Source organism: Crotalus tigris, unplaced genomic scaffold (assembly GCF_016545835.1).
Source record: "Crotalus tigris isolate CLP2741 ecotype Arizona unplaced genomic scaffold, ASM1654583v1 scf7180000017550.10884619, whole genome shotgun sequence".
NCBI lineage: Eukaryota > Metazoa > Chordata > Lepidosauria > Squamata > Viperidae > Crotalus > Crotalus tigris.
Genome location: NW_024096468.1, coordinates 2,486,649 through 2,499,128, shown reverse-complemented (window position 1 = coordinate 2,499,128; position 12,480 = coordinate 2,486,649). Strand labels below are relative to the sequence as shown.

At 33.8% G+C, this 12,480-nt stretch overlaps 1 protein-coding gene across 1 annotated transcript; it reads left to right on the top strand.

Moving 5' to 3' along the window:
- The first annotated feature begins 1,759 nt into the window (after positions 1–1,759).
- Positions 1,760–11,763, top strand: LOC120306532 (pepsin B-like). Its single transcript, XM_039339930.1, has 9 exons — positions 1,760–1,902; positions 2,167–2,320; positions 3,485–3,602; positions 4,465–4,586; positions 5,446–5,645; positions 6,504–6,626; positions 10,178–10,319; positions 10,869–10,967; positions 11,430–11,763. Exons 1-9 carry the CDS (start codon positions 1,835–1,837, stop codon positions 11,580–11,582), a joined length of 1,179 nt encoding a protein of 392 aa, XP_039195864.1. The 5' UTR covers positions 1,760–1,834; the 3' UTR covers positions 11,583–11,763.
- The last annotated feature ends 717 nt before the right edge of the window (positions 11,764–12,480 follow it).

Here is a 12,480-nt window from a genome sequence, read left to right as displayed (position 1 = left end):
AAGAATCAGACATGACTTGCCAATTGAATAACAAAAGTAAATAACATTTGTACTTTTGTTTGCCCTCCCCCCGAGAAATCATTCAAATAATTCAATAATTCAATCCAAATCCTTTTGTATATCCAGTAAGAAGGAGTTATACAAATTCATTTTTGGGTTTAATACTTACACATATCCTTTAGGAAATAGATCATCCATCTGTTCCATTTGTATATCCATATCTTTCTCCATATTATTCCTTACGATGGTTAATCCCTCTTCAAAGTAATTTCAAAATTATCCATTGCAGCTTGTCCTTGATTTATACATTAATTACTCACAACAGAATTTGTCCATTTTGTCAAGAGGTTTGTCTATTTTTTTTTCAAAAAGATAGGCAAAAAAGCACAATAACTCCTGTTATAGAATTCTGCCCCATTTTTTTCTTATCATAAAATGTGAAAAGCAAACACCATTTTTTTGTGAGAAAATTTCCCTAATTATATTAAAGCTATAACTCCAAATCAGTCTGGATCCTTAATCCATAGTTATTTATTTATCTTATTGTATTCATTAGATTTTATCCTGGTTTTATTACTTTATTAGCTTTTAATTTTTAATTAACTTTTTGAAATCCATATCTTGGGTACTCTTTTACTGTATAATCCAAAAACTCATATATTCCAAAAGTTCTTAAAATCATATTTGTACAATCTTCCTCTAAGGGCTACAGGGACACCTCAAATGATTATAGGAAAATCTTGCTGGCTTGAAGGGGCTTTGTCTCTCCAACAAAACAACAATAATTACAAACAGAAATCCAAAAAGTGATTAGGAAATAAGACTCAGTAGAACTCAATGTCCATAGAAGGCTGTGCTGCAGGGGTGAGCTTGGTAGCATCCAAACTTCCAACTGTTCATAAGCCACTCACAGAGTGACAATTTCTGTGGTCTACTCAAGAAAAGTGGCTGTCTGGAAGTGTGAATAATCTCAACAGTCCCTTTGGAGAGATTTCCCTGAACTGGATCCTGCATCCAGGAGTGATTTCTTTACAAATACAGTACAATCTTATAAATCAGTGGAATGTCAGCTCGTCATGGTGCTCACTGGAAGTCATTGTGTAGAATACTAATTTATGATTATTAAATAAAAATATGGAAATCTGAAATAGTAGTTCAGCTTATGTTTCTCACAGATAAATGAAATGTGAAAAATGTTTTCATAAAATATATGAAGGATTAGTAGAAAATGTGAGTTGGAAACATCTCTGGCAGATTGTTCCACTTGAGAATTTGGGATTCTTTTACTTTCACAACTGGGAATGGAAGGATGAATTGATACAATCTGGTTCTGGAATATCAAATTTCATGCAGGACAGAACTACCATTTTTTCCAAGGTTTAACAAAACTTTAGTAAGCATAAATTGAATAAAAGGTAACTTTGTCTAACCTTACAAAGATACTAGAGCAACTGGGATTATTCATTCATTTTCCATTAGTTCTTAAAACAATGGAGCAGCTTCCAAGGAAACTGATTATAGTTTTCCATATTGATATGTTATCATATATTATCTTTGCTAGCAGGTAAGGCTTTGTGAAGCCAAATTCTATTAGTTTTTTATTTAACATCAAGGGCAAAAATTCAATTGAAACTAAATCAAACAGAATTCCTATTATCCAAAAGAAAACAAAATATGTTGGTATTGGCTTGTTACAATAAGATTAAACAGAGAGATAGGGGCACAAGAACAAAGAGATTAAATAGCAGTGAACAGTTGCCTTGGATATAAAAGTGGAGTGAGAGCAGCCTAGTTGTTGGCAAAATTTTTGGATTCCCTGAGATAATCCCCCACGATGCCAAGCATCATGAAGTCGTTGATCCTGGCATTAGTTTGTATCCACCTGTCAAAAGGTATACATAGGTGAGTATCTCAGTTAAGATCATATATTAAATGAAAATAGCATTGAAACAATCTAGAGCACATCAGTTTTAGTCAAAAAATAATGGCAAAATTACGTTTTTATTGTTCCATGGCAAGCTTTAGCATTCCTGCTTCTTCGCTTAATCTCCTGTTTGTGTCGTATTTGTTCGGTGGGATACTATTGTTTCTAGTAACAAAATATTAAAAAATATACAGATTGTTGTGATAGTAAAGGACATTCTGACTATCTTTCTTGGCATGTAGAATCATTCTGAAGAAAGGAAAATCCATTCGTGAAAATATGAGAGAGAATGGAGTGTTGGAAGAATTTTTGGAAAAATACCATATTGACCCTGGATTAAAATATCAGTTCAATAAATTTGGTGTTACATATGAACCAATGACCAATTATTTGGACGTAAGTATTTAAACCACAGAAATCTGTTTTTTTTTTTCATTTCCCGCTCCTTCATCTGGCTTTGTAGTTTTTAGTTTATTATTATTATTATTGTGATAGCTCTTCTCAGAATCAAATAGGATGTTGTTTATGTATAATGAAGTATCACTTAATTATTTCATCTTTTCTTTTTCCCATGAGTAACTGTAAATTGTCTGCTGATGCCTGAGCATAGGAAAGGACACAATCCATTTATTTATTTCAGTCAATTTTTGATGCTACCTGATTATTCAGTAACATATTTTGCAGATTATTAGTTTTTGCTGATTATTATTTCTGATTATTATTCAGCAAAAATAGTTCTCTGTATTTTATTAGTGTCACATGATTGGATCACTATTTTCTGACAATAATACCCAGATATGTCCATCTTATTAAAGAGCAACTTACTGTAATATCGTATTTGGAATTTTTTTTTTTTACTATGACCAGTGAGCTTTCTGGGTTAGGGCTGCAATTTCTCTTTATTGATTTACTCCGATTAAATAAAAGACAAGGCAAGCAGTCCATGCATAACTTACTCCCAAAGAAGTGACGTAGTCTACAACTGGAATCATAAATCCATTTACTTCTGAATAAGTCACATTGGATCCAAATACTATATTTGATAGTAACAAGATAGTAACAAATCATACAGTCCAGTGTACTCTAAACCAACATTTGGTGTATTTGTTCATTTCATACTCAACACTGCTAAAAAGACAAATAACCCTTCAGATTTTTAAATGTTTTTTTCTCCTTTTCATGGAGAATGGGCAAGGTGAGAATAGAAAATAACTGTTTTTGTGAATGAATAGAAATCTAGTTTCTGAATAGAAATCTTCTGCCAAGATTTGCACTTCAAAAATCTGGAGACTGTGAGATGGCAGCAAACAGTACACTGTGCCTCTTTGCTGCCATTTTGTAGTCACCTGAATGTTTGTAGCCCCAGAACAGGTTCCTGTAGTCATAGAGATACTTCTGAGGTCCCACTAGATGGCAACATTTCAGGGAAGGGACTGGAGAGTGTCTCCCCTATTTAATCTCTAGGACAGGCATGTACTGTCAGGGAGAGGTAGGCCCCTACTTATTTAGCTATTCTGAAGTTTTTGTGAAACCTGCCTCATAAATATTTTCATTTGATAGTCTTTTTACTTTGGAAAAATAAGCATTGGGACTCCACCACAAGATTTTCTTGTTGCTTTGGACACCGGCTCTGGTGATCTCTGGGTACCTTCTACATACTGTACAACAAAGGCCTGTGGTGAGTAATCTGCTCCCTTGCTGAATGTTTTGAATGTCTACTTCTAGTGAAAATATTTATTTTTGTCAAAACCAAATACATCTTCCCTTATTTTAAACCATTTATACCTTGTCCGTTGGCAAGGAACCTTTTTCTGAGTTGCAGATCCTAACTCAGCTTTCCAATCAGTGATGGGATCACTGAAGGAAACAGCTGAAAGGGTGGACCCTTTTTTCATCATTTTAGGTCCTTTGAGGGGGTAAAGATAGGAAATAAACAGTTTCATCTGATTTTGCTCTTACCTGCACTCTTATTATTATTATTATTACTATTATTATTATTATTATTATTACAAAATTGAAACTAGTTGGTGCCTACAGCACAGTACTGGATTTCCCATTTGGTAACTGTATATTTCATTTACCAAGGCAAAAGTGACGATCAGTTTATGAGAATAAATTCAAAATTCTAAGTGTGTCACTGGTCCAAAATGACCCGAGTCATGTACAGCTCTATACATAATGGAAGTGCACTTCCTAATACCTCGGGAGTTATTTTAAAATGTTAAAAGTTGCCAAATTGTCCATAGTTTTGCTTTGATCTAGGTCCACAAAAGAGGACATCTTGACCTACTAATAAGGATGTTTCTTATGCACATCTTTGTGAGAAATGCCTCTTTCAAACACTTTCTACCCCCTTGCCATTTCACTGTAAGCAATTAAATTTTTGATGTGGGCTTTTCCTACAAGATGAGAGAATGAAAAAGTGTGGGCTGATAGTGATTTAAGTACAGGTCTGTTGTGATTTAAGTATAAAGAAAAAGATTTTTCACTACACATACAGCAAAACTTCTACTCTTTATTTTTTTCTTGTTTTGTTGTAGGAAACCATAATGTATTTAACCCAAAACAGTCATCTACCTATTACAGCAATAGTGACCAAACCTACGTCCTGGGCTATGGATCTGGTGACTTGAGTATAATGCTAGGTTTTGATACTGTGCGGGTGAGTGGATTAATTCATTAGAATTAGCTCTTATTTATTTACATTACATTTATAACTATTTTAGGGGACCATTGCATAAAATAAGCATTAAAATGATCATAAATCTAAAGAGAATAAACACAATGAAAGTAAATTGGTATCATAATAAAAGCCATAGAAACAGTGTTCTGATTAAAATAACATACTAATCTAACATTGAAGGTCCAACATCAGATTAACCTTCATTATTTCTTAAATGAAGGAAGCCACTAGCAAACCTTCCAGTGAGAGGATGCTATTACAAAAAGTCTGGTCTTGCAGTACTCACCTGCTCTACTTTTTGTGTGTGTGTTACAATGTCAATAAAATAAAATAATAAGGATGTAAGGATGAATTATGACAATCAGACATCTGCTACCATTGGTGGGTATAACTGGCATATTTGCTAAAGATGATATAATTCATTTAGGACAATGGCTCTTAATGAGATTCTACCACGTCTTCATCCTTTAATTGGGGTAGCTTCTTTTGTATTTGTGATCAACAACAAAAAGACAACCTCTTGACTTTTTTACTGCTTCCCACAAACAATACCATTTTCACATATGGATAACCTCAACGTTTCAGCAAGCCACCACTGTCCTTGCTAGACAGTGGCAAGCCATTTCCATGCTATTGCAAACAAAGTGATATGGAAGTCACCAGAAATCAAGCTTGACTTGAACAAGACATTATGCTTTATTTATTTTTATTTATTATTTTTATTTCATTATTTTATTATATCATTATTATGATAAAGAAATGTGAATTTCAAGAGACAGTGCAGAGTTGCAATGCTATAACCTACAAGTGAAATCCATTCTTCAATCTTGTTTCTCAGATCCAGAATATTGTAGTTCAAAACCAAGAGTTTGGATTGAGTGTGAATGAACCCACCCATCCCTTCTATTATAGCTACTTTGATGGCATTTTGGGTTTGACCAATCCTTCTCCAAATTACGGGGGGTCATACACACTGTTGCACCAGATGATGAGTCAAAATCAGATTTCTGAACCCATTTTTAGCTTTTACTTCTCACGGTAAGATTAACTGCATCATATTTGTGATATAGCATGTAAGAATAATTATGGTTTTCTTCCAGAATGAGTTATGTGGAATACAGCAATTTACTTTTATTTCATGGCTCAATCCCATCATCACAAATATAATCAAGTTCAAGCAATGAATGATATTGAAAGAGAGGGGAAACATCAGGATAAGAAAGAGATTTAAAATTATTTTTGAGTTAAATCATTGCTGGTTTAAAACTTATGTTCTTAAGTGCAAGCAACCAGAACAGATCCAAGGTCAAGAGATTTGTTTATTGTTGATTCACTAACTCAGAAGAATCTCACCAAATTGCCCACCTTCCCTTGGGAAAGCCTGATTTAACCCTAAATGTTTAATCTCATACATTTCCTCCCCCTCCAAAGAGTCCAAGATAGTATATCTCTTAAGTCCTATTCTATCCTCCTTCCTTTCAGCTGTTGATTCCACCACATATATTAAGGATTACTTTATTCAGAGTACATGTGTAAAAAGAAGATGCGTACCCTCATGAGTACCTCTAATTATATTCTTATCTCACAGCTGGAATTGTGAAAAGTTCAATGTTTCATAGCCTTTAAAAACATGATTCTCAATGGAGTGGGCAGTTGAATGAAGGATGCATATGTCAATGAGGGAACCTGGGATGGGTGAATATTCAGAATTAACTCAGTTTACTTAATTGTTATTTTTTAATTTTACTCAACAACTTTTTTTAAAAAAAAATTTTTGGCCACATTTCCTGGTGAAAATGATCCTAGGGTTGTTTATTCTATACAGAAAGTCCACATATAGATGAAAAGCTATAGCTAATACTCTTTCTTTTGCCCATTTTCTCATTCTTCTTTCAGCCAACCAACTTTTCAATATGGAGGAGAACTGATATTGGGAGGCATTGACCCCCAGATGTACACTGGGGAAATTACCTGGGCCCCTATGACTGACCAGGCTTACTGGCAGATCGGTATAGAAGAGTAAGTGATATTCTTTCTTCCTGATTTATATCTTCCATTTTATTTGAATGAGCTGCTCCTTCTTCCGTTGGTTAGGTACATTAGACATTTGGCAGAACTGATTAATCTAATACTTGTTTGCTACCTCTAAATACGTTTGTGGAAGGAAAAAGAGACAGGCCTTCTTCTGCCAAGGACACAAACTTGGAAAACAGATGGGCACTTCTCACCATCCACCCAGCCAGCCAGCCAGCCTGCCTGCCTGCCAGCCAGATCCTCAATTGGCTAGTACTATGCCTGCCAACCTTGGGTGGAGTGCAGAAAACTAAAAAACTTACTGTAAATATAAAACCTTCGTAAGAATCAACAAAGAAAACAGACCAAGGAGCAAGATGCAGTCAGCAGAAACAATAATAGTAACAATAGTCATAATGTCAAATCATCTTAATGCATTTATATATAAAAAGAGCAGTATTATAGTAATATTTTATTTGTAAGAACAATAAAATATTTTAAAACAACTTATTAAAAAAGGCTTCATCATCGAAAAGAGTGAGATGTAATTTTCAGGTGCGTTTCTCATTAGGCAAATTTGAAACCTTAACTTCCATCACCACATTCAAAGCCCTAGAATTGCAAGCCACAAGTTTGAATTAAAAATAAATAAATAAAAAGAAAAGTAAAGGTTGTTTTAAATACAAATAAAAATAAATAAATAAAAACGACCTTTCGATCAAGAAGATGGAAAGCCTGATGAGTGTTGACATACATTTATGAAGAAAAGTTGATAAAAACCCATTAGCAACACAATCCTTTTTTTTAATTAAATTTTTATTGAATAACAAAAATTAAAAACATTGAACATGGTAAATCAGATTTGACATACATTACAGTTCATATTCACAATTAACTACTAATATAAAAAAAAAAACCTTTACAATAACATCACTCTAATCTCAATCTTAATTTATCTCATTACAATGACTACCATATTTTTCCCCCCACCATCTATAAAATTTATTCCAGATTTGGTAAAAATCCGTTTCATCCTGATTTTTGAGTCTCTTAGTTAACCTATCTAATTCTGCGCAGTGCATAATTTTATGAATTAAGATTTTCTCACTAGGTATAGCCGTAGCTTTCCAATTTTGAGCGAATACAATTCTTGCTCTGTAACCACATGAGTGAATAAATATATATCTTCTTTACTAACATTATTTTCAAGAATTCCTAACAACAATGTCTCAGGCTTATACTGGATGTTTTGTATACTCATTTCTGTTACCCATTCCCAAACCATACGCCGATATCTCTGTGCTTCCTTACATAGCCACCAAACATGAAAATATGTGCCCTTTTCTTTTTTACATTTCCAACATAATGATGAGTATCCTTTGTACATTTTGGCTAATCTTGCTGGAGGGGGATGCCATCTGTAAATCATCTTATATGAATTTTCTTTGTATGATGACGCCAATGTAATTTTATTATTTCGCATCCACACCTGCTGCCATTGATCCAAATTGATGTTGTGTCCTAAATCTATCGCCCATGTCACCATTGTTTCTTTAACCTGTTCTTCAAATAACCTGTACTCCAATAGGTGTTTATAAATATTCCTTATTTGTTTTTTTTCCGGACCAAGCAAAATTTTATCTAGACCCGTATCTTGTCTATAAATATTCCATTCATGTTTATCTTTCAGATATCTTGTTTGAATCTGGAGATAGGACCACCATTCTATCTCTATTCCGTATTGTCTTAACTCTTGCTTAGATTTTAAAAGACCCTCTTCTGTCAAAATGTCTTTGTACCTAATAACCTTATCTTTCCTGAACAAATTTGAGTATATAACTGCCTCCAATGGCGATAACGAAGTCGGGATTTTTGTGTAATATTGAGATTTGACAGTATTCCAACTTTTAATTAACCCTTGCCAGACCTTGTGTTTTAAAAAATATTGATAATTTCTATTTTGCCTCTTCCACATATGAGCATGCCATCCCTGCTGAAGATCATAACCCTCTAACTGAATACATCTTTGATTTTTTAAGGTTATCCAATCACTAATCCAAGCTAGGGCCGCAGCCAGGTAATATAATTCCCAATCAGGAAAACCTAAACCACCCCTTTCCTTGGCATCCTGTAAAGCCTTTAATTTTATTCTAGCCTTTTTACCAGCCCATACAAATTCTAAAGTTATTTTATTTAACTCCTTAAAGACATTTTTATCCAAGAAAATTGGAATATTCTGAAACAAAAAAATTAATTTGGGTAGGATATTCATTTTTACAGCAGCAATTCTCCCAAGTAACGAGAGGTGTAAATTTTTCCAAGGTTCTAGATCAACTTTAATTTTTTGCATTAATTTAACATAATTATCTTCTTTAAGTGCTGAACAACATGCAGAAATGATTATCCCTAAGTATTTAAATTTAGAAACTACTTGTATACCTAATTTAACCTTGAGGAATCTTTTTTGAATATCAGTCATATTTTTAGTGATAATTTGTTTTATTTTTGTTTATTTTTAAACCTGCATAATCTCCATAATCTTCTAAAATTTCAAATAATTTCTGCCCAGAGTGTTCTGGGTCTTCCAGAATAAATGCTAAATCATCAGCATAAGCCTGAAGTTTATATTCTTCTTTCTTAATCTTGAGTCCTCTAATCTGTTCTTCTTGCCTTACCGCTCTAACAAGAATTTCTAGAGTATAGATAAACAGCAATGGCGAGAGAGGGCATCCCTGTCTAGTGCCTTTCTGTATGTTAAATCTGTCTGTTGCCACCCCGTTTATTATGATCTGCCCGTATTGTTTGGAATATATTGCAGTTATAACGTTTAAAAAATTTCCTCCGGCTTCCATTAATTTTAATTGTTGTATCATAAACTGCCAATTGACATTATCGAAAGCCTTTTGAGCATCCAAAAACAAAAATGCCACTTGCCGATCATTATGTGATTCATGTTTGGTTGAAAGAAAATGCTACTGAATTTAGCAAAGTATACCACTGAACAAATATATTAAATAACTTAATATACTATGGAATATTAAATCTATAGAGGAGATACATTCTCTCACACATGAAGCTATCAGATATCTGAAGCTCATTCATTTTGCTTTAAAAAAATTTTTTGTTGGTAATTAGCTTCCAAAATTTCTAGTAGAGATCTTTCCAAGGAGATCTCTACTAGAGTTGCAATATTCATGTCTGTTTGCTTCTGTAAATACAGTAGAATGTTTAGTGGACTTACTAATTGTAAAATATTGACCCATATTTATGCATGGTCATAACTATAGGGCCAACATTAATAGCTACTCCTCCATGAAGTATGGCATCTGCAATTAAATGTCCCATTGATTCTTGATCAGCCTTCCTCAAATTGATGCTTTCCACATTTGTTAGATTTCAACCATCCTGAGCCATCATGGCCTTTGTGGGCTATCTGGTCGGTAAAGGCTGATTAAAGGCTGTATGTAGAGTCCATAGGCTTTTATTTGTTTTACCAATTGTTGTCTGCTTTAGTTGTTTGTAACTGTTTTGGTAATATTCTGTGTTCTTATCTATAGATTTTCTATTGGCAACAAGGCCACTGGCTGGTGCAGGGAAGGCTGCCAGGGCATTGTGGACACGGGAACATTTTTGCTAACTATTCCACAACAATATTTAATGGATTTTGTTCAGACTGTAAATGATGGTTACGATGGTTCAGTAAGTAGAGGAAAGAATTTTGAACAAATTTTGTGACTGTTCAGGGTAGTATTACTATTACAACTCAAGAAATCTATCAGTTTTGATTTCATGCAGTTTCTCATTTCTTGTTCTTATGTTTGTTTTGGCTGCTTTCCACAATAGGATGTGAACGTGTTGTTGTATTTTATCTCCATGAGCATTTGTAACAGGGGTGGGGTGGGGTGTTGCAAGCAATTTCTTACAATATACCTTTCTGTGCACACTTGTACATTGCTGAGCTATAACAATATAGAATACAATTTTTAAAATTATAAAAAAAGAGTTTTGTTAGTGGTTTGCAAGTAAGCTCAGAATTATAAAATTTATGTCTATTCAAAAAAAAATGCCAAAATAATTATTTTTTCTATCACTCTAAATAGCCATAAATAATCTGAATATCATTTTATTGACCCAAAGACATTTTGCACAGCTTAAAGGCAAGTTTGACAGGCTGAAGAAAAGGTTTAGTGCTGGCCAACCTCTCTTATAGCCTCAATTTAACCTTCCCTTACATTTGTTCTTTCACAGTATGAGGTGGACTGCAACAATATCCAGAATATGCCTACCATTACCTTTTTCATTAATGGCTCCCAGTTCCCACTTCCTCCTTCTGCTTATGTCTCCAATGTAAGTATGCTTTTCTAAATTCTCCAGTGCATTATTGGAAACCACTTCATTTTAAGACGAATTGATGTTCCATATCTCAATAATAACCTCACATAGAAATAGCATTATGCTCATGCTACTTTTTTTATACAGAAAATATGTTGCTTAGTTTGGAGCTATTAGATCTGTAATTTACCTTCTATAATTTAGTCAGAATACTTGCAGATGACACAGGCAGCTGCCTTGAAGAATCAGCTGTATCAGTATAATATGGATTTTGTACCATGTCTTTGCAAGGAAGCCCTAGAAAATTATATTGCTAAACAATTGCATAATAAGGTGGAGAACCCAAGTTAGACAATTTTTTATGTCATGTAATTTAATCACAATCCAAATCCAGATTCCATTAAAATATGCTTGATGTTCCTTCTTTTCTGCAATAGGGGCAGAATCTGAAGCAGTTTGTTTATTATTCTTTTACAGAACAATGGCCGCTGTTCACTTGCAATTGAGCCAACATATGTGTCTTCCTCAACTGGGCAGCCTCTATGGATCCTGGGTGATGTCTTCCTTAAAGAGTATTATTCTATTTTTGACATGGGAAACAACCGGGTTGGTTTGGCCCCATCAGCCTAAACAAATACTAGTTTTCTTTTTGGATTAATGGAGCTGATTTTTGGATCCCAACAAAATATTTCTAATTAACTTTGTACAGCAAATTGTACGTTTCTCAACTGACATCCAATCTTAGTAGCCCCTTTACATAAAGTTTGTTCACTTATCATTGCTACAAAGAAATAAATTCGAACATGCCAAACTAGTGTTTGTAATATTCATTCTTTAACAATGTATATATTTTGGGTTTCCTTCCACAATATATTGTTTTTTGTTCCCAGTGAAATTCATCCTTTTCTCAATTGCTTTTTTGTAGTAAGAAAAAAAATGGGAAAAGCTGGCTCAAAATATGGGAGAAATGAAAATGGAAAATAATACATACTAACTGCGAAATGTCATGCTTGAGATAAGGCATTTTGGTAATATTTTTTTTCTAGAAGAATTTTTACCAGAAGGAAACATGTTTTACAATACTGCCACCTAATGGATTTTGGTCCATTTGTTGGTTGAGAAGTTTGCATTTATTTCAACTATGAACCTTTTTTCCATTGTCCCAAAAGGCAACTGGACTTTGTTTTTTCTTGGAAACATTTTGCTTTTCATCCAAGAAGCTTCTTCAGTTCTGACTGAATTGTAGAAGGTAGAAGGATTTATACTCCAGTCCTTGTAATCATCTGGTCGTTAGCACTCTTTCTGAGATTGTTGTGGCCACTTGGAGGATTTCTGTGCCCTCAGGATCAGATGAATAGTGCAAACGGGTATGGAACCAAATGGATATGGGCAACTCGCCACGGCCAACTCACTATGGCCAACTCACCATGGGACAGCTCACTGCAAGTCAATTTCACAATTCCATTTACTTATTTAAAATAATTTTTAAAATAAGTTTACTTTTTATCTTTCACATTTTATTTTGTGT